The sequence below is a fragment of the Xenopus laevis genome, chromosome 1L (assembly GCF_017654675.1).
Source record: "Xenopus laevis strain J_2021 chromosome 1L, Xenopus_laevis_v10.1, whole genome shotgun sequence".
Lineage (NCBI taxonomy): Eukaryota > Metazoa > Chordata > Amphibia > Anura > Pipidae > Xenopus > Xenopus laevis.
The window spans coordinates 218,836,991-218,860,557 of record NC_054371.1 but is presented as its reverse complement, the minus strand read 5'-3'; the positions used below and the strand labels follow the sequence as shown (position 1 = coordinate 218,860,557).

The 23,567-nt window shown below is 40.2% G+C and overlaps 1 protein-coding gene across 1 annotated transcript in view; it reads right to left on the bottom strand.

The window, feature by feature from the left end:
- Nucleotides 1-23,567, bottom strand: part of lman1.L (lectin, mannose binding 1 L homeolog) — a 33,479-nt gene that overhangs the window by 5,305 nt on the left and 4,607 nt on the right. The window contains exons 2-10 of the mRNA XM_018266615.2: nucleotides 17,488-17,642; nucleotides 17,292-17,399; nucleotides 13,622-13,683; nucleotides 13,178-13,277; nucleotides 12,581-12,704; nucleotides 11,816-11,874; nucleotides 10,173-10,305; nucleotides 7,075-7,274; nucleotides 5,449-5,519 (exon numbers count right to left, since the gene is read on the bottom strand). Coding sequence (XP_018122104.1) covers nucleotides 5,449-5,519; nucleotides 7,075-7,274; nucleotides 10,173-10,305; nucleotides 11,816-11,874; nucleotides 12,581-12,704; nucleotides 13,178-13,277; nucleotides 13,622-13,683; nucleotides 17,292-17,399; nucleotides 17,488-17,642 — 1,012 coding nt within the window. The remainder of the gene's footprint in view (nucleotides 1-5,448; nucleotides 5,520-7,074; nucleotides 7,275-10,172; nucleotides 10,306-11,815; nucleotides 11,875-12,580; nucleotides 12,705-13,177; nucleotides 13,278-13,621; nucleotides 13,684-17,291; nucleotides 17,400-17,487; nucleotides 17,643-23,567) is intronic.

The window sequence follows — 23,567 nt, the reverse complement described above, 5'->3', positions numbered from 1 at the left end:
AACCAGACGGCATTTTGAGATATTTGAAGCTTTCCAAAAGAAAATTAATACAGTTGTGCAAGACTCCAAGAGGCTTACGGATAAGGAAAGATTTAGGGCTAAGGTCCAAGATTACATTGAACCGGACAGAAACTCATCTCCCGTATGTAAGGCTGGTACGCGTTCCCTCGTTGTTGTCATGTGCTCCTTACAGTAACAAAATGAAATAAATCAAAAGGCCTTTTGCAGAGATCTGCCAAGTGCTCACAGAAGGGATCAAAAGTGCTCCTTAATCAATATGCTAGCTACATTTGTCATGCCTCCTGCTAGTGAGATTGCTTTCCCTTTGAAAAGAAGATTAAGGCCTGTAATGAGAATATTTATCATCATGTGGATTTTAATCCCCTTTCTTCTTCTGGCAAATGACACAATGAAAAATAAACCCTGGAGTTTTGCACTTGAAACTTCAGCTCCATCGCCAAGTACTTGAGCCACGGAGAGATGAGAATCCGTTAGGCCAACGATGGGGGAAAATATTACAATAGAAACACTGGTATAGACAGTAAGAAGTTAGAAAAAACCAAGGTTGAATAGATACTAAACATTAATGGGAAGGGTGGTTAAACCATAGAAATAGCAACAGCACCATTTTATCCCAACCATTTGGAAAGCAAAGCCTTTCTATATAATTCCACCAATAGGGTTCTTCGTTTCATACTTGACCATCTACCAACAATATCCAACAAGCACATCTAAATAATAGACACTGAAGTGCAGCTTCTCTTATGGGCTTATTTACTAATGTGTGTAAAGGAAAAGGTGTGTTTTTTCAGCCTTATAAGGATGGTTCACCTTTAAATTAACTTTTATGATGTTATTAAATGGCCAATTATAAGCAACTTTCCAATTGGTCCTTAGTATTCATTATATAGTGAATAAAGTACCCCCTCTTGTAAAATATAAGGATATTATTAGTTACCGAGGAGTTTCATGACCATATAAAAACACGAGGCCGAAGGCCGAGTGTTTTTATACAGGTCATGGAACTCCGAGGTAACTTCTAATATCCTCATATTTTACAACTGGGGGTACTTTATTTATTATAATACACAAATTTTAGTGAGTCATGTGACAGAAATGACATCACTACTCACCGTTTATAACTGATGACATCAGAACTCACCGTTTATAAGGATATAATTTACAGGATATTCATGGCTTTTGTGTATTATATATATATATATATATATATATATATATATATATATATATATATATATATATATATATATATATATTTGCCTTCTTCTTCCGACTCTTTCCAGCTTTAAAATGGGGGGGGGTCACTGACCCCATGTTAAAAACAAATGTTCTGTAAGGCTACAAATGTTCTGTAAGGCTACAAATGTATTGTTATTGCTACTTTTTATTACTCATCTTTCTATTCAGGCCTCTACTATTCATATTCCAGTCTCTTACTCCATTATCTCAAATCCATGTAATGGTTGCTAGGGTAATTAAAACCCTAGCAATCAGATTGCTACAAACTGGAGAGCCGCTGAATAAAAAGCTAAATAACTCAAAAACCACTAATAATACGAAATTAAAACCAACTGTGAATCACTCTCTAGCGTCTACACCATACTGAAAGTTAACTGGAAGGTGAACAACCCCTTTAAAATGAAGAGGTCTTTATGGGTATTATTTCTCAAATTGAAGCATGGAACAGTGAAAAGGATAATGTCCCCTTTTAATTGAGATAGGCAGGTCAAGGGATAAATCTGGGGCTGAACTAAGCATCCCTGCAATCTACACAAACAGGTTCTCTAGGAGTAAATGCCTAACGTAGCAGCCGCCAAAGGTTTGGAACCGTCGCGGTCACAGACAAGATAGGATCAAAGAGACTCTACATGCACTGATTCCCATCATTTTCTAATGGAAGTACCAAGCACTCCCCTAAAACTTTAGGCCAATGCCAAACTACATCAGAACCCTAATTTGCATATCCAAATGAGATATAAATACCTACACACAAAAAACTGTTGTGTTTAGTGGTCAAATGCTTTCAAAATCAGATGACTTGCGTAGGGTTATTTATGGATTTATCTAATTATTTTAATAAAAATACCATGGCCATTCATTATTTAAAAAGCTACAATTAATCGTTTTGGGAAAAAAAAACCCATACTAAAATTCGTATTGTATGTTTTTTTCTGCCTTTTCTCCACAAATCGTCTGATTTTTTCAGGTTTTTGCCAGAAAATGATCAGCTTTTCAGGCTAAACCCAGCGCAGACCATGATAACATTCAATTAGGATAGGGACCTCAGTCACTGACTTAAGGTGGCAATACATGGCCGATAAAAGCTGCCGACAGACCGAGTCGGCAGCTTATTGGCCCGTGTATGGGGCCCCCCGACGGGTTTCCCCGATCGAGATCTGGCCGAACGTCGGCCAGATCTCGATCGGAAGGGACTAAAAATCCCGTCCCACGATCGGATCAGCCCGATATTGCCCACCTCAAGGTGGGCATTTCGGAGGGAGATCCGCTCGTTTGGCGATCTCTCCATGTATGGCCACCTTTATACACAACCTCCGCAGGTCTAAGATGGTCGATTTTCAGATTCTGGCTTTTTACAGCATCGGGCTTTAATAAATCTGAAAAAAATCTTTATAAAACCCCGAAAAATTTGAGTTTTGCCCCAAAAAGGCAGACCAGATAAATTCAGAGTTTAATAAGTAACCCTTAAGTGCTCCACCAAAGCAAATTGGAACCCTACACGGGCCGATGAAAGCTGCCGACAGACCGAGTCCGATGGGCTTCCCTGATCATTATCTGGCCAAAAGTCGTCCAGATCTCGATCGGCAGGTTAAAAAAAAATCAGACTGCCCTAGGGCCCACGATCGGATCAGCCAGATATCGTCCACTTCAATGTGGACATATCGGTGTGAGATATCGCCAAACGAGAGGATATCTTCGTCTATGGCCACCTAAGGATGCTGCCCAATCAGAAATCTGTATAAAAAAACTGAGCTTTGGGCCAATCCCAAGTCGGATCCTGCATCCCTACAACTGGCTGTTTGGGGAGCACCACAACGCAGCCCTAAAAGCATGCCTCGGCTTGCCTGAAGCTGGGCATTTGATATTAATCTTGTTCTCATAGAAAAAAAAAAAAAAGAACAACAGAATTATAATAGGAATTATAATAATGCCAGAACTGAAATTGACAATAGGATTTACTATATCTCCGGCCGGCAAATCCCAAATCTTTAATCAAAGCATAGAAGACATTATCGGTGATTATTAAATCTTAACCAACACATCCAACTGGCCAGTCTGTAATCAGATTAAGAGAGAAATCCACAAATCTGCAAAAATTAAAATGACAAAATTGTGATCAATGTGTAAATATGAGCAACGCAAAGGAATTTCCTGCTAAGCGTAACTCCCAAGTACTTCTTTAATCTGCCCAAAACATATTAGGAGAGTTGTGTAAGCGCATAAGAAATATTAAATAAGACGGCCATGGGAGACTTGAACTGGTAAATCTAATTGGACTTCCTTAGGAATGAAGATTTGCGAAGAATATTAATGCCAAGGATTCCCTGGGAAACAAAAGTCATGATAATCTTCTGGAGACGGCTGACCTATTTATGGGACAGCACAATAAAGAGAGCAGCGTGTTCCTATATACAGAGCCCAGAACTTTTCTCTTTTCTTATTTATTGTAAAACCTTATTTGGCTTATATTTAGGGGCACATTTACTTCGGGTTGAATATCTACAGAATCCCCTTGATAAAGGCTGTGTGCCGAAACGTTGGGGCTGTTCTCATTTGGCAGGTGTATCCGCTTCTTGTAGTTTCTTGTCTGCCTTCTTTGTACCAAAGGGTGGTATGTATATAACTATCATGTGGAGTGTTTTGTCTTTGTAAACATTGTGTTACTGTCAAATAGTTTTTCTAATTAGTAAAACATTTTCTATTATGCAACACCAACAAACTGTAAGTGCAGTGTGGGCACCAATGTACAATAATACTGATATATGTGGGGGCAGATGGGCTAGGGTGTCCACCAACAGTTAATGACATATATACACAACAGGAATGGGATTTATCCCCCTGCCCATGTGACCCCAAATTGCTCAATTGTAAATAAATACTTCCAAGTATATATTAAAAGGCAATATTTATTATTCAACACTATGCCAGTATCAAATTAAAACCAATTAAAATAAAACTAAGCAGCGCTGCATGTGCAAAAGGGATCCCTTGTAATGGTCTCTAGGTATACCACAGCATGGATAGCAATTTATATGCTGTAATGTAAAAGTAGCGTGTCTGGAACCAAACCGGAGCGCTCCAATAATGAACCACAATCTCAATTTTTGAGAGAGTAAGCATTCCCAGACAATCCGGTATTAATATTCAATTAGTTTTAGCCAAGACATGGTGTTCATATATCCCCAGGTCTGAAGTGTGCCAAAGTCGCCAAATGTGTGGGGCACCCCTCTAGCACAAGTCTCCTCAAGATGTCGGTGTGCTTGCACCGTTAAATGTTGAGGGGGATGCACCTGCAGTATTATCCAGAATCATTTAAAAGCCTCCAGTAAACAGAGGCTTCAGAGGAGCCTCCTTACTTTCATTTTTCTCCTTTCTTAGAGCAGCAGTTGGTTTGAATGGTTTGATTTAATCCATTTCGTTTATCTCTATGCGCCAGTTTGCCCAGACTGTAAGCAGTGACATTAAAGGAGAACTAAACCCGAAAAATGAATAAGGCTAAAATGTTATATTTTATATAGTGAACTTATTGCACCAGCCTAAAGTTTCAGCTTCTCAATAGCAGCAATGATCCAGGACTTCAAACTTGTCACAGGGGGTCACCATCTTGGAAAGTGTCTGTGACACTCACATGCTCAGTGGGCTCTGATTGGCTGTTGAGAAGCTAAGCTTAGGGCTCGTCACTAATTATCCAGCAGAAAATGAGCTTCCCCTGTAATATAAGCTGATGCCACAGGTTTGCTGATTATTAAATTCAGCCTTATATTGTGACATTTCTATTCTATGTGTACTGTATATTGTGAGTGGGTCCCTAAGCTCAGTAAGTGACAGCAGCACAGAGCATGTGCAGTGAATCAGCAGAAAAGAAGATGGGGAGCTACTGGGGCATCTTTGGAGACACAGATCTTTACTGCTAAAGGGCTGTGGTTGCCTTGGGCTGGTACAGAAGCACAAAACATAATGTACAACATTTATAGCTACTTCTTTAGTTAGGCTTTACTTCTCCTTTGAAGCATATTAACTTACATCTTCCCCAATTATTCTACTACCCTAAAGAACAACACAACCATAGCACAAAAAAAACCTTTTACCCCAACAGGCCATCGCACAACAGGAAATAACTGAAGGCAGATATAGAAACTGTATGGCTTTGGAAAGAAACAAGTGTATAAAGCACTGTATTCTGCTTACCTCATTTCAGTCATCTGCTGTATAACTTCTCTCTGAGTGCTGAGCAGGAAATTCAGGTCTGCAGATGCAAACTTTAGTGTGAAAAAACAAAAGGTTGAAATTAGTGCAATTGCTCTAAGGGCAGTGGCACATGGGAAGATTCGTCGACTGCGATTATGCGCGGCTGCGGGCGACAAATCTCCTGAAAATACCTCTCTATTGCCAATAACTGAAAACACTAAATCACCCGAATTCGGCCGATTTAACGATAAGTTGGACACATATCCAGCAATTTTAATTACAGGTAAAGGAGGGGCATTTTCGGTAGATTTATCGCCCGCAAGAGAGAGCCACCGCCCTTAGATCTCAGCAACAGAATCTTGATAGTACAGTAATAAGGCGCCGATTGTTTTGCATTTAATATAAAAAAAAAAAAAAAAAAAAAAAGTGATGGGATTTGGAAACCTACATGATGACAGACAGCCGAGGCTCATTATACATCGTGGGGCTGATTTACTTCACATGGGTACTAAACTGCATCAGCTCCCACAGCAGCAAATCAAATCATTGCTTTTTCTTTCTAAACCGTAGCAGAATCCTCAACACAAATTCCGGATTGGATGCGAAGAGTAACTGCACTGGTGCAGTTTAAAGGATCAGTAATATCAAATTTTTTTATAAAAAAAAATTTGTTAGTGTAGAACGAAAAAAAACAGAAAGACATTAAACTGTTAAATCGGTAAGACTTTAAGAAATAACTTACCGAAACTCCGCTTGCGATCCTCTTCAGAAAAAGATGACACGGTGACGATCCATCACGCGGCCCTCGATTTCTCCTCCCTGGCTATCTCCTATAAGGAAAGCAGGGAGGAGAAATCGAGCGCCGCACAATGGAGGAGGAGTGCAAGCGGAGTTTCGGTAAGTTATTTCGTAATAAAGACTTAGCGATTTAAAAGTTTAATATGCCTTTATGTTTTTTATTGTTCTACGCTAACAAATTTTTTTAATAAAAAAAAATAAAAAATAAAATTGATGTTACTGGCCCTTTAACACATCTTTTAGATACAAGCATGGGATCTGTTATCTGGAAAACAGAAAGTTGAGCTGAAGAATCTGCTTTGATGAGTAGTCTTCAATGTCTTCAGTGATAAATCAGCGAGTCCAGTTGCTCTAGATTTACTTCTTCTAGATATACCATGACCTGGATGAATAAAAACCTTATCTGACTTATCTGTAAACCCTTTATTACTGGAAGGACATCTCCCATAGACTCCCTTTTAATCAAATAATTCAAATTTTTAAAAATTATTTCCTTTTTTCTGTAATTAATAAACAGTAGTTTGTACTTTATCCCAACTAAGATATAATTAATCCTTATTGGAGGCAAACACAAAGTATTGGGTTTATTTAATTTTTACATGGTTTTCTAGTAGACTTAAGGTATGAAGATCCAAATTACAGAAAGATCCCTTATCTGGAAAACACCAGGTTTTCGAGTATTTTGGATAACAGGTCCTATAGCTGTATCTAAAAGACAATCACTTAAAAAGATTTGGCTCAGTAAAATGAACAGGACACTTATTACAGTCTACTATTAGTAGCTTGGCCTATGACTGCTGTTCTAGAGATATTTTACTCTTGCCCAACCTGAGGTTGATGACCAGTGCCTCCTGCTCCTGTTCCTCTCTTGGCAACCTCGTCGGTGACCGCAGTCACATATCGTCTCTGCTCGTCGAGAATCATATCCAACTGCCTGTTCAACTGCTTTATTTCTAGATGGATGCGGTTCTGTCCCTCAAAGATTTGCCTGACCTCCCGGTCGTTCACAGACTCATACAAGTCGTCCACTGCAAAGAGAAACCAGTACTTTATACATTTGTTGTATTTAAAGGACCTGGTACTTAAAGGGGAACTTATATATCTTATAGGGGGGCTCATTTTGCCAAGAAGATGTATTAGAACTCACTCTATTACAATCACCAGACATCATGTCTCTCTACATGCAGGATTTGTGCAAAAGGCAGTTATTTTGTTAGATTTTGTTTGCACTGGAATCAGTTGTTTGAGTGAGCTCTAATACATCTGCTAGGAAAGGAAGCCGTCCTATAAGATATATTGGATCATTCATCTGACAGCCAACTCCCGAATGAAGACAGAATGAGGAGAAACGGATGTCGAGAGAGGAATGGTGAAGATAAACTTGATTATTTCAGAAACAGTACAGAATATTTAATTGATTGTATTTAGAAAGTTTCTTACTTCAGTATGACGAAGCTTACGTTAAATTTTCATTTTTGAGATAGTTGCCCTTTAAGCTGCCAGCTCCTGTCGCAGTGCCCCCCACTGGCATTAACTATAGTTTGTGTCTCAAGGGCTGTAGTTAGCGAATCCCCATGGCTAAATTGTATCTTTCTTATAGGTGCTAAATACTTAGGGGCATTTTATAACCTAACCATATACAGGTATAGCATTCGTTATCTGGAAACCCATTATCCAGAAAGCTCCAAATTACAGAAAATTTGTCTCCCATAGACTCCATTTTATCCAATTAATCCAAATTTAAAAATAAAACAGTACATTGTACTTGATCCCAACTAAGATATAATTAATCCTCATTGGAAGCAAAACAATCCTATTGGGTTTATTTAATGTTTACATGATTTTCAAATTACAGAAAGATCCATTATCCGGAAACCCAGGTCCCGTGCATTCTGGATAACAGGCCCCATACCTGTAGTGAAATATATATACAATCAGCTTATAAAGGCATGGGATTATTACTGCGCATTCATAGCCACGTGTGTATTTCTACTTGTTAATTGTATTATACAACATGTCCCACTTCATTCACACAGCAACCTAAATTCACTTAAGGGCAATAACCATTAACAGTCCTTCCAAAAAAGGACTATCACTGGTTGGTAATGGATGCCACCACAGTGGTGATAAAATTCTGTTTTGTATTATTATCATATTTTATTATATTATTTTATTTTTAATACCACTAAAAATTAAGCCTTTCTTATTTTTTTTTTGGTTGATGGGGTCAGTGACCCCCCTGACAACAGATACCGTTTTCAGTTGCAGGTTAGCATGAGGCAGAAGAGGAAGGCTAGTAATTAAAAAAAAAAAAAAAAACATAAATACATAAAGCTCTATTGATAAATTCCTTTTCAGTGCTTGAATGTAAATGTTTATTCAAAAGTGAATTTTGCCCGTAGTAATTTTATTGTCCTTCCAAAGGTGAGTTTTTGAACATTCATTAAATCGGTTTGTTTAGAAGGGACATTTTGCAGATCGTCATTTTTAATATCTAATCCTTCAGGAGCAATATGCACGTGTCAAATATCTGAGGAAGCTATTCTGGAAAGCCATTAATCCTCTTTCTTATAATATTACAATGTAAGTAGTATGGCTGGCAATATGAGCTAAAGAGTGGATAAGCATTTATATACATGTTCTTTTGTGGTTTTTGCGTGAGGCTGTAATAGACTTGATACTGGTGTCCAGGGCCGCCATCTGGGGGGCCACAGGGGGTAGAAGTGGCCCGGGCCTGAAGGGGGGCCCGGCAGTGCTGAACTTTTCGAAAAAGCCAGGCCCCCCATGACAGCGCCGAGGCCGTGCTGCCTCCTTTCAAAGTCCCGAAGAGCGAAATGCGGAAGTGCCCAAAAAGCCGAAGTCCCGAATCGGCGAAAAGACCCGAAGTCACGGAAACAGCCGAAATTGAAGTCCTGAAGCGGCGAAAAGACCCGAAGCCATGAAAACAGACAAAATTTAGGTCCAAAGGTGGCAAAAAGACCCAAAGTCACGAAAACAGCCGAAGTTGAAGTCATGAAGGAGCGAAAAGACACAAAGTCCCTGAAACAGCTGGAATTGAAGTCCTGAAGCGGCGAAAAGACGCAAAGTCACGAAAACAGCCGAAATTGAAGTCCCGAAGGAGCGAAAAGACACAAAGTCCCTGAAACAGCTGGAATTGAAGTCCTGAAGCGGCGAAAAGACCCGAAGCCACGAAAACAGACAAAATTGAAGTCCTGAAGCAGCAAAAAGACCCAAAGTCAAGGAAACAAATGAAATTAAAGTCCTGAAGTGGCAAAAAGACCGGAAGTCACTACAACAGCCGAAACCGAAGTCCTGAAGCGGCGAAAAGACCCGAAGTCACGAATACAGCCAAAATTGAAGTCCCGAAGAGGCGAAAAGACCTGAAGTCACGGAAAAAGATGAAATTGAAGTCCTGAAGCAACGAAAAGATCTGAAGTCAAAAAAACAGCCGAAATTTAAGTCCTGAAACGGTGAAAAGACCCAAAGTCACTAAACAGCCAAAATTGAAGTCCTGAAACAGCGAAATGACCCGACGTCACGGAAACAGCCGAAATTTAAGTCCTGAAACGGTGAAAAGACCCAAAGTCAAGGAAGCAGATGAAATTAAAGTCCTGATGCGCCGAAAAGACCCGAAGTCACGGAAACAGCCGAAATTGAAGTCCTGAAGCACCGAAAAGACCCAAAGTCATGAAAGGGGGCGAAGATGAAGTCCTGAAGCCACGAGTTCAATTCCTCTGAACACCAATGTGTGTTTTTTTTGTTTTTTTTTAATCCCCTGGCCACCAATGTTTTTTAAAAAAATATTCTTTGGGGACCCAATTTTTTTAACTTGTAAGGGGGGCCCTGGCGCCAATGCTCCGAAAATTTTGTTGTATGGGGCCCCGTGATTTCTAACGGCAGCCCTGCTGGTGTCTGGGTGCACTTGCCTGGTGGTTCTTTTGCCTCAGGGTGATCCTTCTGAAAGTCCTCTTTCCTCTTATCCAGCTCTTGTTGGAAGTTGTCAAACTCCTCCTGGTACTTGTCCTTTTCTTCCTTTGGAATCTCAGAATCGGGTGGGGGCTGAAGGAAGTGTTTATTTATTGCAAGAAAGGGAATAAACCAAGAGAATATGACAATTAAAATCAGCTGATCAATCAAAAGGCCCAACATGGTTGGTCTGTTGGCATAAATACAGGCTCACTGGCTAACCACAAATAGATCTAACCCCTGAACAGAACTTGCAGACTTTTTTTTAACTAAAGGAGAACTAAAGCCCAAAAACGAATCCAGCTAGAAATGCTGTATATTATAAGCTGAATTTACTGTACCAGCAGAGAGATTCAGCAGCCCTATAACAATAATGATCAAGGCCTTCAGAGTTGCCCATAGGACCATGTCATTATGGATCGTTAGGCCATCTTTTGCGTGTCAGTGGCACTGCACATGCTCAGTGTGCTCTTTGCAGTAATTGAGAAGCTAAGCATAGGAGTTGCTTGAAATTATCAAGCAGAGTGGCTGAGCTGCAAAGTATTGTATGTTGAATTTGATATTATATACAGTATAGAGTCCTGCGCGGAACCAATTTCTAAGACACGAACCAGACTCAGACCGGCAACACGCAGCCTGCGACCCGAACCACATATTTACCCATTTTGATCCGCTACCCGACCCTGACCCGAAACTGCCTTATCTGCAACCCGACCCGCCGACCTCCATCAAACAGGAATTGATGGTGCTGCAAACCGGAAGCGACATCATCAAAAGTGGGCAGGGACAGAAACAAATATGTAAAACTTTAAAAGGAGTAAACTATAGGCAATTTTACATAAGATAAGAAATTTAGATGAGACCCGCAACCCGACCCGCAACCCACAGACCCGCGCAGGGCCGGAACTAGGGGTAGGCAGAGTAGGCACATGCCTAGGTCACAAAGCTTGGGGGGCGCCAGGCATGTACCTTCCACTAAAGCCTACCCCAGTCCGGGCCTCTGAATCTGGCTTGCTGCTGTTGCCGAGTGAATGCTATGCCGAATGATGCATGTGTCAGTACGCATGCACGCAATCACCGTGAGGGGAGGGGGTGATGCTGCGTGCCTTTGCGTAGGCGCGCATGCGTGCGATCTCGTGTAGGCGCGAATGCGCGCTCTGATGTGGTCGCTCGCGGCAGAGGGGCGATGTGGTCAGCTGGGTTGCCTGGGGCGCCCAGCTGGCCTGGCCCCGCTGGTACACTAGCAGCTGAAAATCCTCCCCTCATTCCGCAGGGTGTCCACTTTTTTTTGCGGGTAACCCGCGAGTACCCGACCCGTTGCAGGACTCTAATACAGTATATATATATATATTTCTTTGTTATGCTTTAGTTCAGCTCCAAACATGCTGTTCACTTTTCTGTGTATGTTGTTAGCAGAAAACAACTAATTGGATACATTTTAAAATTGTAAAATTGTAAAATTGACATTTACATTACACTTTGCAAAAACCAAATCTCATCTGCAATTACCCACATAAACATGTAACCCATGCAGTGCCAAAGGGTGAGTAATAGAAGGTGTGTGTGTGTGTGTGTGAGGGGGAGTTAAAATATTACTGCTTACAGCTTCTTGTCCAGGTTCAGTCAATTGGAACGTCAGGAAGGAGAGAACATCATGATCATCTGTAACCAACACACACAAAGAGAGAATTATTTTAAGTAGCCAGATTAGGAAAAGAGCAAAGGAAGATATTGCTAGACTGAGGTAACTGTGTTGCTAGAGTCACCAAACCAAAAAATGATTTAAGGAAAATAAGGCACATACACAAATAACCCCCCAAATTGTTAGTTGTTAGAAACTAAAATGTAATTTTAAATGTGCAGATAATAATCGTACCTTTCAAAAAAGAAAAAATAGGGGCAAAGAAGGCCACATCCCGATCTACCCAATCTTACCCAACTACACTCGATTGTGTCCCCCTTTCCATCTGAAACCCTGCCCATTTTCCAAGAAGCCTTGTCCCTTTAGTTCATGATGAGCAAGTGTGAGCTTGATGAGCAAGTGTGAAGGGTGGAGCTTGATGAGCAAGTGTGCAGGGTGGAGCTTGATGAGCAAGTGTGCAGGGTGGAGCTTGATGAGCAAGTGTGAAGGGTGGAGCTTGATGAGCAAGTGTGCAGGGTGGAGCTTGATGAGCAAGTGTGCAGGGTGGAGCTTGATGAGCAAGTGTGCAGGGTGGAGCTTGATGAGCAAGTGTGAAGGGTGGAGCTTTATGAGCAAGTGCCTGCTTTTCAACCACAGTATTTACTAGAATTGCTTTGCTTTTCACAAGCAAACCAAGCTCCCCACATACTACACAGTAATGAGGAAGGAACAAACCAAAGTCAGTACCTGCCAGGCCCCCAGTAGCCGCGGATATACCAAAGTAACCTTGGGGTGGGAGAATCATGTTATCCACTTTGGCGCAGAACTCATAGTCATCTCTATCTGGTGTAAACCCATTGTTAATCATTACCTACAAAGAAAATACAAGTGCATTCAAGGAAAAGATTAGATATGATAAGCTTTTATAAACAGATTTTATACTGTATATATATATGGCTGGGAGTATTTATAATCTTGTTACATGCATGGAGCTAGTTTTTGTGGCAATTAGTACAGCAGCCCCATGCACTAGAAATACAACCAGCTGCACTGTAAATCCAAAAACATAAACTAGGGATGCACCAAATCCTGGATTCAGTTCGGTATTTGGGCCAGGATTCGGCCCTTTTCAGCAGGATTCGGATTCGTCCGAATCCTTGTGCCTGTCCGAACTGAATCCTTAAGATTGTGACTTTACATTTTCCCTCGTCCTCAATGATTTGCATATGCAAACTAGGGTTCGGATTTGGTTCAGTATTTGGCTGCATCTTTCACTAAGGATTCGGGGGTTCGGTCGAATCCAAAATAGTGGATTCGGTGCTTCCCTAACACAAACTCACTTACCGTTAAGATCTTTTTATAATATGTAATCTTTGCTCTCACTGGGTAAGGTTTATTCCGGAAATCCCTTAGACATGAAGCCAAAGCCTGAGTGGAACCATCACTGCAAAACCAAATATTTTCTGTTATAGACAGCTACCTATGATAATACTGTTATATTACAGTATATATAATATTTATTAATATCATATAGCTGAATATTTGACGTGCAGCATTTTCATATACCTATAACCTTATTGTGAGCTAAAGTGGGCCCTGGACCAATGATAGACTTTAAAGGCAGGCTTGAACTAAAAACTTCTGTGACTCACTGCTCTAGATGTCAAGAACTACAAGTCCCAGCAGCCTCAGCTGGTGTGAACCCGCATCTGACTCCCTTGCCAACAGTGAGAAACTTTGCAAAAGGAGGATTTGCAAGAGAAAAAAAAATAAAACTTCAAAACTTACTTCTGATGGTCATAAACAAGTTTGCCGTTGTTACCCACAACCAATATGGAAGGGTTGTTTTTCTGCAGAAAGGAAAAAATGCAACAATTAAAAAAATGCAACAATTAAAATAAATATTTCTTTAAAAACGTTAGAGTAGATCCCTGATGACTCTGTATGCAGTCTCTAGTCTAGGCAGGCTCTAGACTAAACAAGGGTCATTATAACATACGCCCCAAAAATGCAGCCTGAGCCAGATTCATTTCTCTGCTGCCAAAAGACACAGAACAGCCCTGCAGCTTTAATGTGGGGCACTTTATAGGGATACTGTCATGGGAAAACATATTTTTTTCAAAACACATCAGTTAATAGTGCTACTCCAGCAGAATTCTGCACTGAAATCCAATTCTCAAAAAAGCTAACAGATTTTTTTATATTCACTTTTGAAATCTGACATGGGGTTAGACGTATTCTCAGTTTCCCAGCTGCCACCAGTCATGTGACTTGTGCCTGCAATTTAGGATGGAACTACTTTCTGGCTGTTATTTCTCCTACTCAATGTAACAATCAGTCTCAGTGGGACTTGGCTTTTAGTATTGAGTGTTGTCCTTAGATCTACCAGGGAGCCGTTATCTTGTATTAGGGAGCTGCTATCCGGCCACCTTTCCATTGTTCTTTTGTTTTTAGCTGCTGGGGGGGAAAAGGGAGGGGGTGAGATCATTCCAACTTGCAGTTCAGCAGTAAAGTGACTGAAGTTTATCAGAGCACAAGTCACATGACTGGGGGAAGCTGGGAAACTGATATGTCTAGCCCCATGTCAGATTTCAAAACTGAATATAAAAAAATCTGTTGGCTCTTTTGAAAAATGGATTTCAGTTCGGAATTCTGCTGGAACAGCATTATTAACTGATGTGTTTTGAAAAAAACATTTTTCTCATGACAGTATCCCTTTAACTACTTTCTGGTTGCTGCACTTTCCTTTCTTAAAAATAAAGCAGAGCCATGCACAGGCTTCTCTGAATAAAAGTGAAGCTGAGCACCAACATCATTAGGTATTTTTATCAAGGAGCGTAAATTTTACACATACACAGAGCCCAGGGCCAATTTCTGGCATAAAAAGCAAAGTCCACTTGAAATCCATTGTAGAAATACGCTGGCATTTTCCTCATTCACAAATTACACCAGGATTCAGATCTGGCAAAACTTTGTGTAGAGTAAAATAAAATACACCTTTATGAGTACCACAAGTAAATCATTTTAAAGGAGAAGTAAAGGTTAAAGTCACTGGGGGTGGCACTAACCTGGGTCAGTGCTCTTCTTTAAAATAAAATATACACTATCCCGAGGGTACTTTCTCCCAGAGTTGGGGAGTTAGGAGCAATTTTGGTTAACTGGAGTTGGAGTCGCCAAAAATGTACCAACTCTTAATAACTTACAAGCACTGAAACTAATCAGATCAGATTTAAGAACTTCTGTGAAGCAATTCTGTTTCTAAGAACAATACTTCAAAACAAAACAATTCTACAGCTATATGCCAAGTTTCCAATTGTGTTTGGTTTATGTAGTTTAACTTTGGTTTTGGTGTGATGTTGGTTTATATTTTTGAGCTTTGGCAGAGATAAAATACCTTGTGTAACACTAAAAATTATTAAGTTAAAAATATATTCTAAACCCCTCTAATAATGCATCTACCCTGCACAATGTTTCGTATTTCAAGTGCTTTATGTACAATTACCATTAAAAAAGTTATCTTCCTGTTCTCTAAAAAGGCAATAGGGCGACTTCAGTTGTGCCAGACACCTACGTGCGCGCTCCACAGCAACTCCCAACATCACCTCCTCAAACCAGAAGCAAGTTGCTGCAGCTTTAGAAAGGATTTTCTCTCCCCTTGTGTTTTTACGCAGCAAGATTGTGCTGAGAGCAGGGAAGGCAGCACCCAAATCAGCCATAAATCCACAGTCAGTCTGCTGCGCATTCCTTCACCTGCTCACAGCACTTAACTCACAGCACAGCAATATGAAAGTAAGGATGCATATGTGCACCCTCCCCCTGGAATGTAATTTGCAGGAATGCAGGGGAGAGAAAATGCTTTTTAAGCTTTAGCAACTGGCTTCCGGTTTGAGGAGGTGATGTCGGGAGCTGCTGTGGAGCGTGCAGGTAGGTGTCTGACACAACTAAAGTCGTTCTATTGCCTTTTTAGAGAACAGGAAGAGAACTTTTTTAATGGTAATTGTACATAAGGCACTTGAAATGTGAAACATTGTGCAGGGTAGATTCATTGTTAGAGGAGTATAGAGTACATTTTTAACTTAATAATTTTTAGTGTTACTGGTCCTTTAACTATTTTCAATCAACATGGAAAATTAGATAACAGTAAGAGCAAAAAATTTAAGTAATCAACATATAATATACTGTTGCTCTGCACTGGTAAAAGCTGTGTGTTTGCTTCAGAAATACTACTATAGTTTATATAAACAAGCTGCTGTGTAGCCATAGGGGCAGCCATTCAAGCACAGGATACACAGTAGATAACAGATAAGTACTACTAAAGTTTATATAAACAAGCTGCTGTGTAGCCATAGGGGCAGCCATTCAAGCACAGGATACACAGTAGATAACAGATAAATACTACTATAGTTTATATAAACAAGCTGCTGTGTAGCCATAGGGGCAGCCATTGAAGCACAGAATACACAGTAGATAACAGATAAGTACTACTATAGTTTATATAAACAAGCTGCTGTGTACCCATGGGGGCAGCCATTCAAGCACAGGATACACAGTAGATAACAGATAAGTACTACTATAGTTTATATAAACAAGCTGCTGTGTAGCCATGGGGGCAGCCATTCAAGCTGGAAGAAAAGGTACAGGTTACAGAGCACATAACAGATACGCTCTGTCCACAAATGGTGTTTTATTTGTTATGTATCCTGTGCCTTTTCTCCTTTTTTTCCAGCTTGAATGGCTGCCCCCATGACTACACAGCAGCTTGTTTATATAAACTATAGTAGTACATTATATTCTAATTACTTTGATACACTTTCAGTTTTTGGTGTTACTGTTCCTTTAAAAACAGAGAAGTCGGAAGTGCCATAAACTGAGGAGTCGGAGGATTTATTTACCGACTCCACAGCCCTGTTTTCTGCACTGCCATCTTTTTCTACATTCCCTGCACCACCCTGGGTAAGAGCAGGTTCAGTATTTTTTAGTACTGTGCATACGCTCAGCTTCAATAGTCGCAAGAAACACAGCAAAGACCATTGCGATGCTCAGAATAAAGTGCCGCTGGGTTGGTGCATCTTTTGAAAAGCAGCAAATCAGTCCAGAGTTATACAATTTAGTGATTATATCACTGGAGGGAGACTAACAAACTAGCCCCAGTGATATTACCTTTACTTCTCCTTTAATAGATGTGTTCAAGGAGTTGTAATGCACTGTGTAAAAACAAAAAAAAAAAAAAAAAGGTTTAAGCATGGCATTTATTTTACACCATTTTTCCAGGATAAAGTACTGTACACAGCCTGATAACTAGTCCTCTCCGTGTTAACCATTAATACATGTGCCAAGGCTAAAGCCAAACAGTTTTGTCTGATATTCAGTTTTTAAGTCTAAAACAAACAGCAAATGTCCTAGCTCACCAAATACAAAAACCTCATGGTGCCAAAGTCCAGAAGCAAAACCAACAAACCTTTCCATCATTATCAAAGGAATCGAAAAATATCCCAACGCCGTTCCAGGAATCGGCTGCACCGTAGACATCCCCTTCGAGACCCTGGGCCGCAGTGAACCAGATTCCCTGCGATATAAAGAGCAAAGCAAGTCAATGGCAAAACCAGAGAAATAAATAATTAAAGCAATATTACAGAATATGAACAGATTCATACCAAACCGTCAGCTCCTATTCTGCCCCGGCCTGTAATTCGGAATGTCACCTCCAATTCCCAGTTCTGAAAGTTTGCCAAGGTTTTTGTCCATACCGATCCTTTCTGGCTTTTTAAAGATGGAGTTATCCTAATCTGATCAGCGCTAGGAATTGCATCTGGAAGGGAGAATATGTGAGTGGGTCACAAAGTAATACCATGTAGGAATATTAGGAAGCTGTAGTAGAATTACATTGCTAATTAAAGGGGTGGTTCACCTTTAAATTAACGCTTAGGGCAGAGACATACTCTGCAATTCGCAACCCTATCCGCCACCCGCTGACCATCAAGAAACAGTGCTGTCATTGTAAACCAGAAGTGACATCATTAGAAGTAGGCGTGGTGAGAAAAAAAGGAGTAAAACTCGCTATTGAGAAGACCGGCGACCCGACCCGCAAACCCGGAGAACCGCCGACCCGAGTCTATGCCCGCTCCCAAAAATTCTACCTGCAACCCGCGGGTACCTGACCCACTACATGATTTTGTAGTAGACTTAAGGTATGAAGATCCAAATTACAGAAAGATCAATTATCTGGAAAACCCCAGGTCCCGAGCATTCTGGATAACAGGTCCCATACCTGTAATACTGAAATGTTCTTATTGACTTTCAAACGAATGTGTCAGTTTCACTTTAAACTCTCTAGCATACCTACTGTGTGCACATCACCATTAGCCCGGTTTTAACAGAATTTTAACCCCAAAATGCACTTTGTGAACTCTATTAAAATCAATGTGAACAATGACCTGCCTAGAAAATACACATATAGTATGGGGCTAGTGAAGTGCGGGTCTGGCCGATACCCGCGGGACCTGAGGGTTTATCCGCGGGTCAGGCGGGTTCCGGCCAAACTCGCACCCCCCTTTGCGGGCTTCCTTTTTATAGATGCGCGCCTGCTCGTCCCGCCCTTTTTGTGACATCATCAGTGGGGAGGGCGGATCTATAAAAGGAAATTGGGTGGGCGTGGGTGGAGGGAATGCGGGTTCGGGTCGGGTCTGGACTCCCACATCACTATATGGGGCATAGTGAGGAGCATATTTTACATCCAACTAGCAAGGTCAGACCATACAGTCTTCTATAAGAGCAGATTAATTACTAGGTACTGATGGTATTTTAGTACAAAAGGCCGCTCTATAAAGTGGAGGTAAAGTGAAGGGCAAACACTTCTCATGCCACTTGTTATGTGACTCAACTGCCTATAGTATGGGAGTAGTATGTAGAGTGGAAGCAGCAGGATTACAATGCACTGGAAACTACACGGCGCTATATATAAAGCACAGACATCCACTCCTATAGTAAAATGATGCCTTATAATTGCTTGAGATTACCGGGGTGGTTAACCTCTAAATCAGCTTTTAGAATATTATAGAATGGCCAATTCTAAGCAACATCTTCATTGCTTAGTTTTTATAGTTTTCTTAATAATTTGCTTTCTTCTGACTCTTTTCCGGCTTTCAAATGGGGGTCACTGACCCCATCTAAAAACAAATGCCCTGTAAGGCTACAAATGTATCGTTACTTTTTATTACTCCTCTTTCTATTCATATTCCAGTCTCTTGTTCAAATCTATGCCTGGTTGCTAGGGTAATTCGGAAACTAGCAACCAGATTGTTGAAATTGCAAACTAGAGAGTCGCTGAATAAATAGTTAAATAACTCAAAAACCACAAATAAAAACCAATTGCAAATTGTCTCAGAATATCACTCTCTATACTAAAGAAGTTAAATGGAAAGAAGAGAAAGGCATTTAAAAACTACAAATCTGTAGGGACAGAAGCTGCATTTAATGAATATAAACACTGTAATAAATGTTGTAAATCAGCAATCCGGAAGGCTAAGAAAAGAAATGAAGAGTTAATTGCGGTGGAGGTGAAAACTAACCCTAAAAAGTTTTTTAAATATATTAATAGTAAAAAGATGCAGGTTGAGAGTGTTGCTCCATTAAATAATGGTACCAGTATGGTTGTAACAGATACAGTAAGGCAAATGTGTTAAATCCGTTCTTTTCTTCAGTGTATACAATAGAGGAGTCTGGGTTCACAGGCTCACTTAATAACTGCACGAATGGTTCAGCTCAATCTAGTCAGTGGCTGACTCAGGATATGATTCAAAAAGCTTTAATACAAATTAATGTAAACAAGGCTCCAGGGCCTGATGGCATACACCCCCGGGTTCTAAGAGAGCTTAGTTCAGTTTTAGACCAGCCCTTATTTCTGATTTTCTCAGATTCCCTGTCATCTGGTATGGTGCCTATGGATTGGAGAAAAGCTGATGTTATTCCAATATTTAAAAAGGGATTACGATCTCAGCCTGGCAATTATAGGCCAGTAAGCTTGACATCTGTGGTGGGCAAATTATTTGAAGGCTTGTTAAGGGATCACATTCAAAATTTTGTCCTAATGAATGGCATTATGAGCAGCAATCAGCATGGCTTTATGAAAGATAGGTCATGTCAGACGAATTTGATTGCATTTTATGATGTGGTAAGTAAGATTCTGGACAGTGGGAGGGCAGTAGATGTGATCTATTTGGATTTTGCCAAAGCGTTTGATACTGTGCCCCCCAAAAACGACTGCTTTCTAAACTAAGGTCTGTTGGGCTTAATGAAGGCGTTTGCACATGGATAGGAAACTGGCTACAGGATCGGGTACAGAGGGTGGTTGTTAATGGGACATTCTCTACTTGGAGTAAGGTTCTTAGTGGGGTCCCCCAGGGCTCAGTATTGGGTCCACTTTTATTTAACTTGTTCATTAATGACTTAGGGGAGGGTGTTGTAAGTAATGTATCAGTGTTTGCAGATGACACAAAATTATCCAGCCCAATTAATTCCATCCAGGATGTGGCACTTGCAACAGGATCTTGACAAACTGACAATCTGGGCAGCTAAGTGGCAAATGAGATTCAATGTTGATAAATGTAAAGTCATGCACCTGGGATGTAAAAATATCCAAGCCACTTATACCCTTAATGGGACTGCACTAGGCAAATCCATTATGGAAAAGGACCTTGGAGTCCTTGTAGATGATAAACTTGTCTGTAGCAAGCAATGCCAGTCAGCAGCATCAAGGGCAAATAAGGTCTTGAGCTGTATTAAAAGGGGCATAGAGTCACGGGAGGAGGGGGTCATTCTTCCACTGTATAGAGCACTTGTAAGGCCCCATCTAGAATATGCCGTACAGTTTTGGTCTCCATCACTCAAACAGGACATTATTGTATTAGAAAGGGTACAGAGAAGGGCAACTAAGCTGGTAAAGGGAAAATCTTAGCTATGAGGAAAGACTGGCCAAATTGGGGATGTTCTCGCTAGAGAAGAGGCACTTAAGGGGTGATATGATGACTATGTATAAATATATAAGGGGATCATATAATAATCTCTCTAATGCTTTATTTACCAGTAGGTCTTTCCAGCTGACACGAGGTCACCCATTCCGATTAGAAGAAAAGAGGTTCCACCTAAATATTGGGAAGGGGTTTTTTACAGTGAGAGCTGTGAAGATGTGGAATTCTCTCCCTGAATCAGTTGTACAGACTGATACATTAGATAGCTTTAAGAAGGGGTTGGATGGCTTTTTAGCAAGTAAGGGAATACAGGGTTATGGGAAATAGCTCATAGTACAAGTTGATCCGATTGCCATTTTGGAGTCAGGAGGGAATTTTTCCCCCTCTAAGGCAAATTGGAGAGGCTTCAGATGGGTTTTTTGCCTTCCTCTGGATCAACTGGCAGATAGGTAGTTAATAAAAAAAAAAAAGGTTGAACTAGATGGACATGTGTCTTTTTTCAACATTACTTACTATGTAAAGATGAGCAACCCTGTAAAAAAGGTGGCTTACCTCTAAGTCAACTTTTGGTATGTTATAGAATGACTAATTCTAAACAACTTTTCAAATGGTCTATGGTTTATTTTTTATAGTATTTGAATTTTTTTGTCTTTTTCTTCTGACTCTTTCCAGCTTTCAAATTGGGGTCATTGACAAAAACATATTCCAGTCTCTTATTCAAATCAATGCATGGTTGCTAGGGTAATTCAGACCCCAGCAACCAGACTGTTGAAATTGCAAACTGGAGAGCTGCTGAATAAAAAGCTAAATAACCCAAATAATAAAAAAAATGAAAACCAATTGCAAATTGTCTCAGAATATCACTCTCTACATCATACTAAAAGGCTAATTTACAGTGAATCAACCCCTTTTATATACAGTAAAGCCCTTTGACTCAGGCTGAACTAGAATTCTCATTGCCGTATAAAAAACAGTATCAACTCTCTAGACCAACTAGCAGTTAGGCAGATTTAGAAAAAAACAAAAAAAAACTAAAAGGTTGAACTTGATGGACATGTGTCTTTTTTCAACCTTACTTACTATGTTACTATGTTACTTTGTAATGTGCTGGAGTCCTTGCAGCGAATGTTCAAAATAAAAATAGGGGAAGTTCGCTGGTGGTAACGGTTATCTTGATATCAATCAAACCTGAAATTCTCAGTTCCACTCAGATTTGCATGGCAGATGCTGAATTCCCTGTACACTTCTGTTTATTCTGTATTTGACTACAGGGGCCCAGCACTACATGTGCACAACTAGAATAAACTTGTCTCACACTACAAGTCACAATCCAGTGCTCAAAAGTCTGATAACTCCGACCAATGCCGGGTCTCAGCGTCTCCCAAGATATAACAAGCAGTGATAGGGAATATTGTCCCAGTGCTCATATGGATTAAGGTTCAGGAATTAAACAGTCTCGTGTTAAATATCACAATGATTCATCTTTAACCGTCCAAGGGTCACACTCTATGACAAGCCCGGCTATTATTTTTCCTGCACTTCTGTGCTGTTGCAAGTGTATATGTTCTATATTAATGTGACACCATGCCCAAACTAACACTATGGGGCCGATTCACTAACTTCGAGTGAAGGATTCGAAAAAACGTCGAATTTCGAAGTTTTTTTTGGGCTACTTCGACTTGCGACTACGACTTTGAATCGAAGGATTCGAACTAAAAATCGTTCGACTATTCGACCATTCGATAGTCGAAGTACTGTCTCTTTAAAAAAAACTTTGACCCCCTAGTTCACCATCTAAAAGCTACCGAAGTCAATGTTAGCCTATGGGGAAGGTCCCCATAGGCTTGCCTAACTTTTTTTGATCGAAGGATATTCCTTCGATCGTTGGATTTAAATCCTTCAAATCATTCGATCGAAGGAATAATCCTTCGATCGTTCGATTGAACTATCTGCGCTAAATCCTTCGACTTCGATATTCGAAGTCGAAGGATTTCAATTCCCAGTCGAATATCGAGGGTTAAATAACCCTCGATATTCGACCCTTAGTGAATCAGCCCCTACAAATCCTATAGTGTGATTAAAAAAAGACTGTTCATCTTTATATTAACTTTTAGTATGATGTAGAGAGTGATATTCTGAGACAATTCGCAATTGGTTTTCATTTTTTATTATTTGTGGTTTTTAAGTTATTTAGCTTTTTATTCAGCAGCAGCTTCAGCAATCTGGTTGCTATGGTGCAAATTGCCCTAGCAATCATGCATTGATTTGAATAATAGACTGGAATATGAATAGGATAGGCATGAATAGAAAGATGAGTAATGAAAAAACAATACATTTGTAGCCTTACCGAGCATTTGTTTTATAGATGGGGTCAGTTATCCCCATTTGAATGCAGGAAGTCAGAAGACAGCGGCAAATAATTAAAAAAAACAATAAAGATTAAAAAATGAAGGACAATGGAAATGTTGCTTAGAATTAGCCATTCTATAACATACTAGAAGTTAATTTAAAGCTAAATCATCCCTTTAAAGGAGAACTAAAGAATAAGTAAAGAAGTAGCTAGAAATGTTGTACATTATGTTTTGTGCTTCTGTACCAGCCCAAGGCAACCACAGCCCTTTAGCAGTAAAGATCTGTGTCTCCAAAGATGCCCCAGTAGCTCCCCATCTTCTTTTCTGCTGATTCACTGCACATGCTCTGTGCTGCTGTCACTTACTGAGCTCAGGGACCCACTCACAATATACAGTACACATAGAATAGAAATGTCA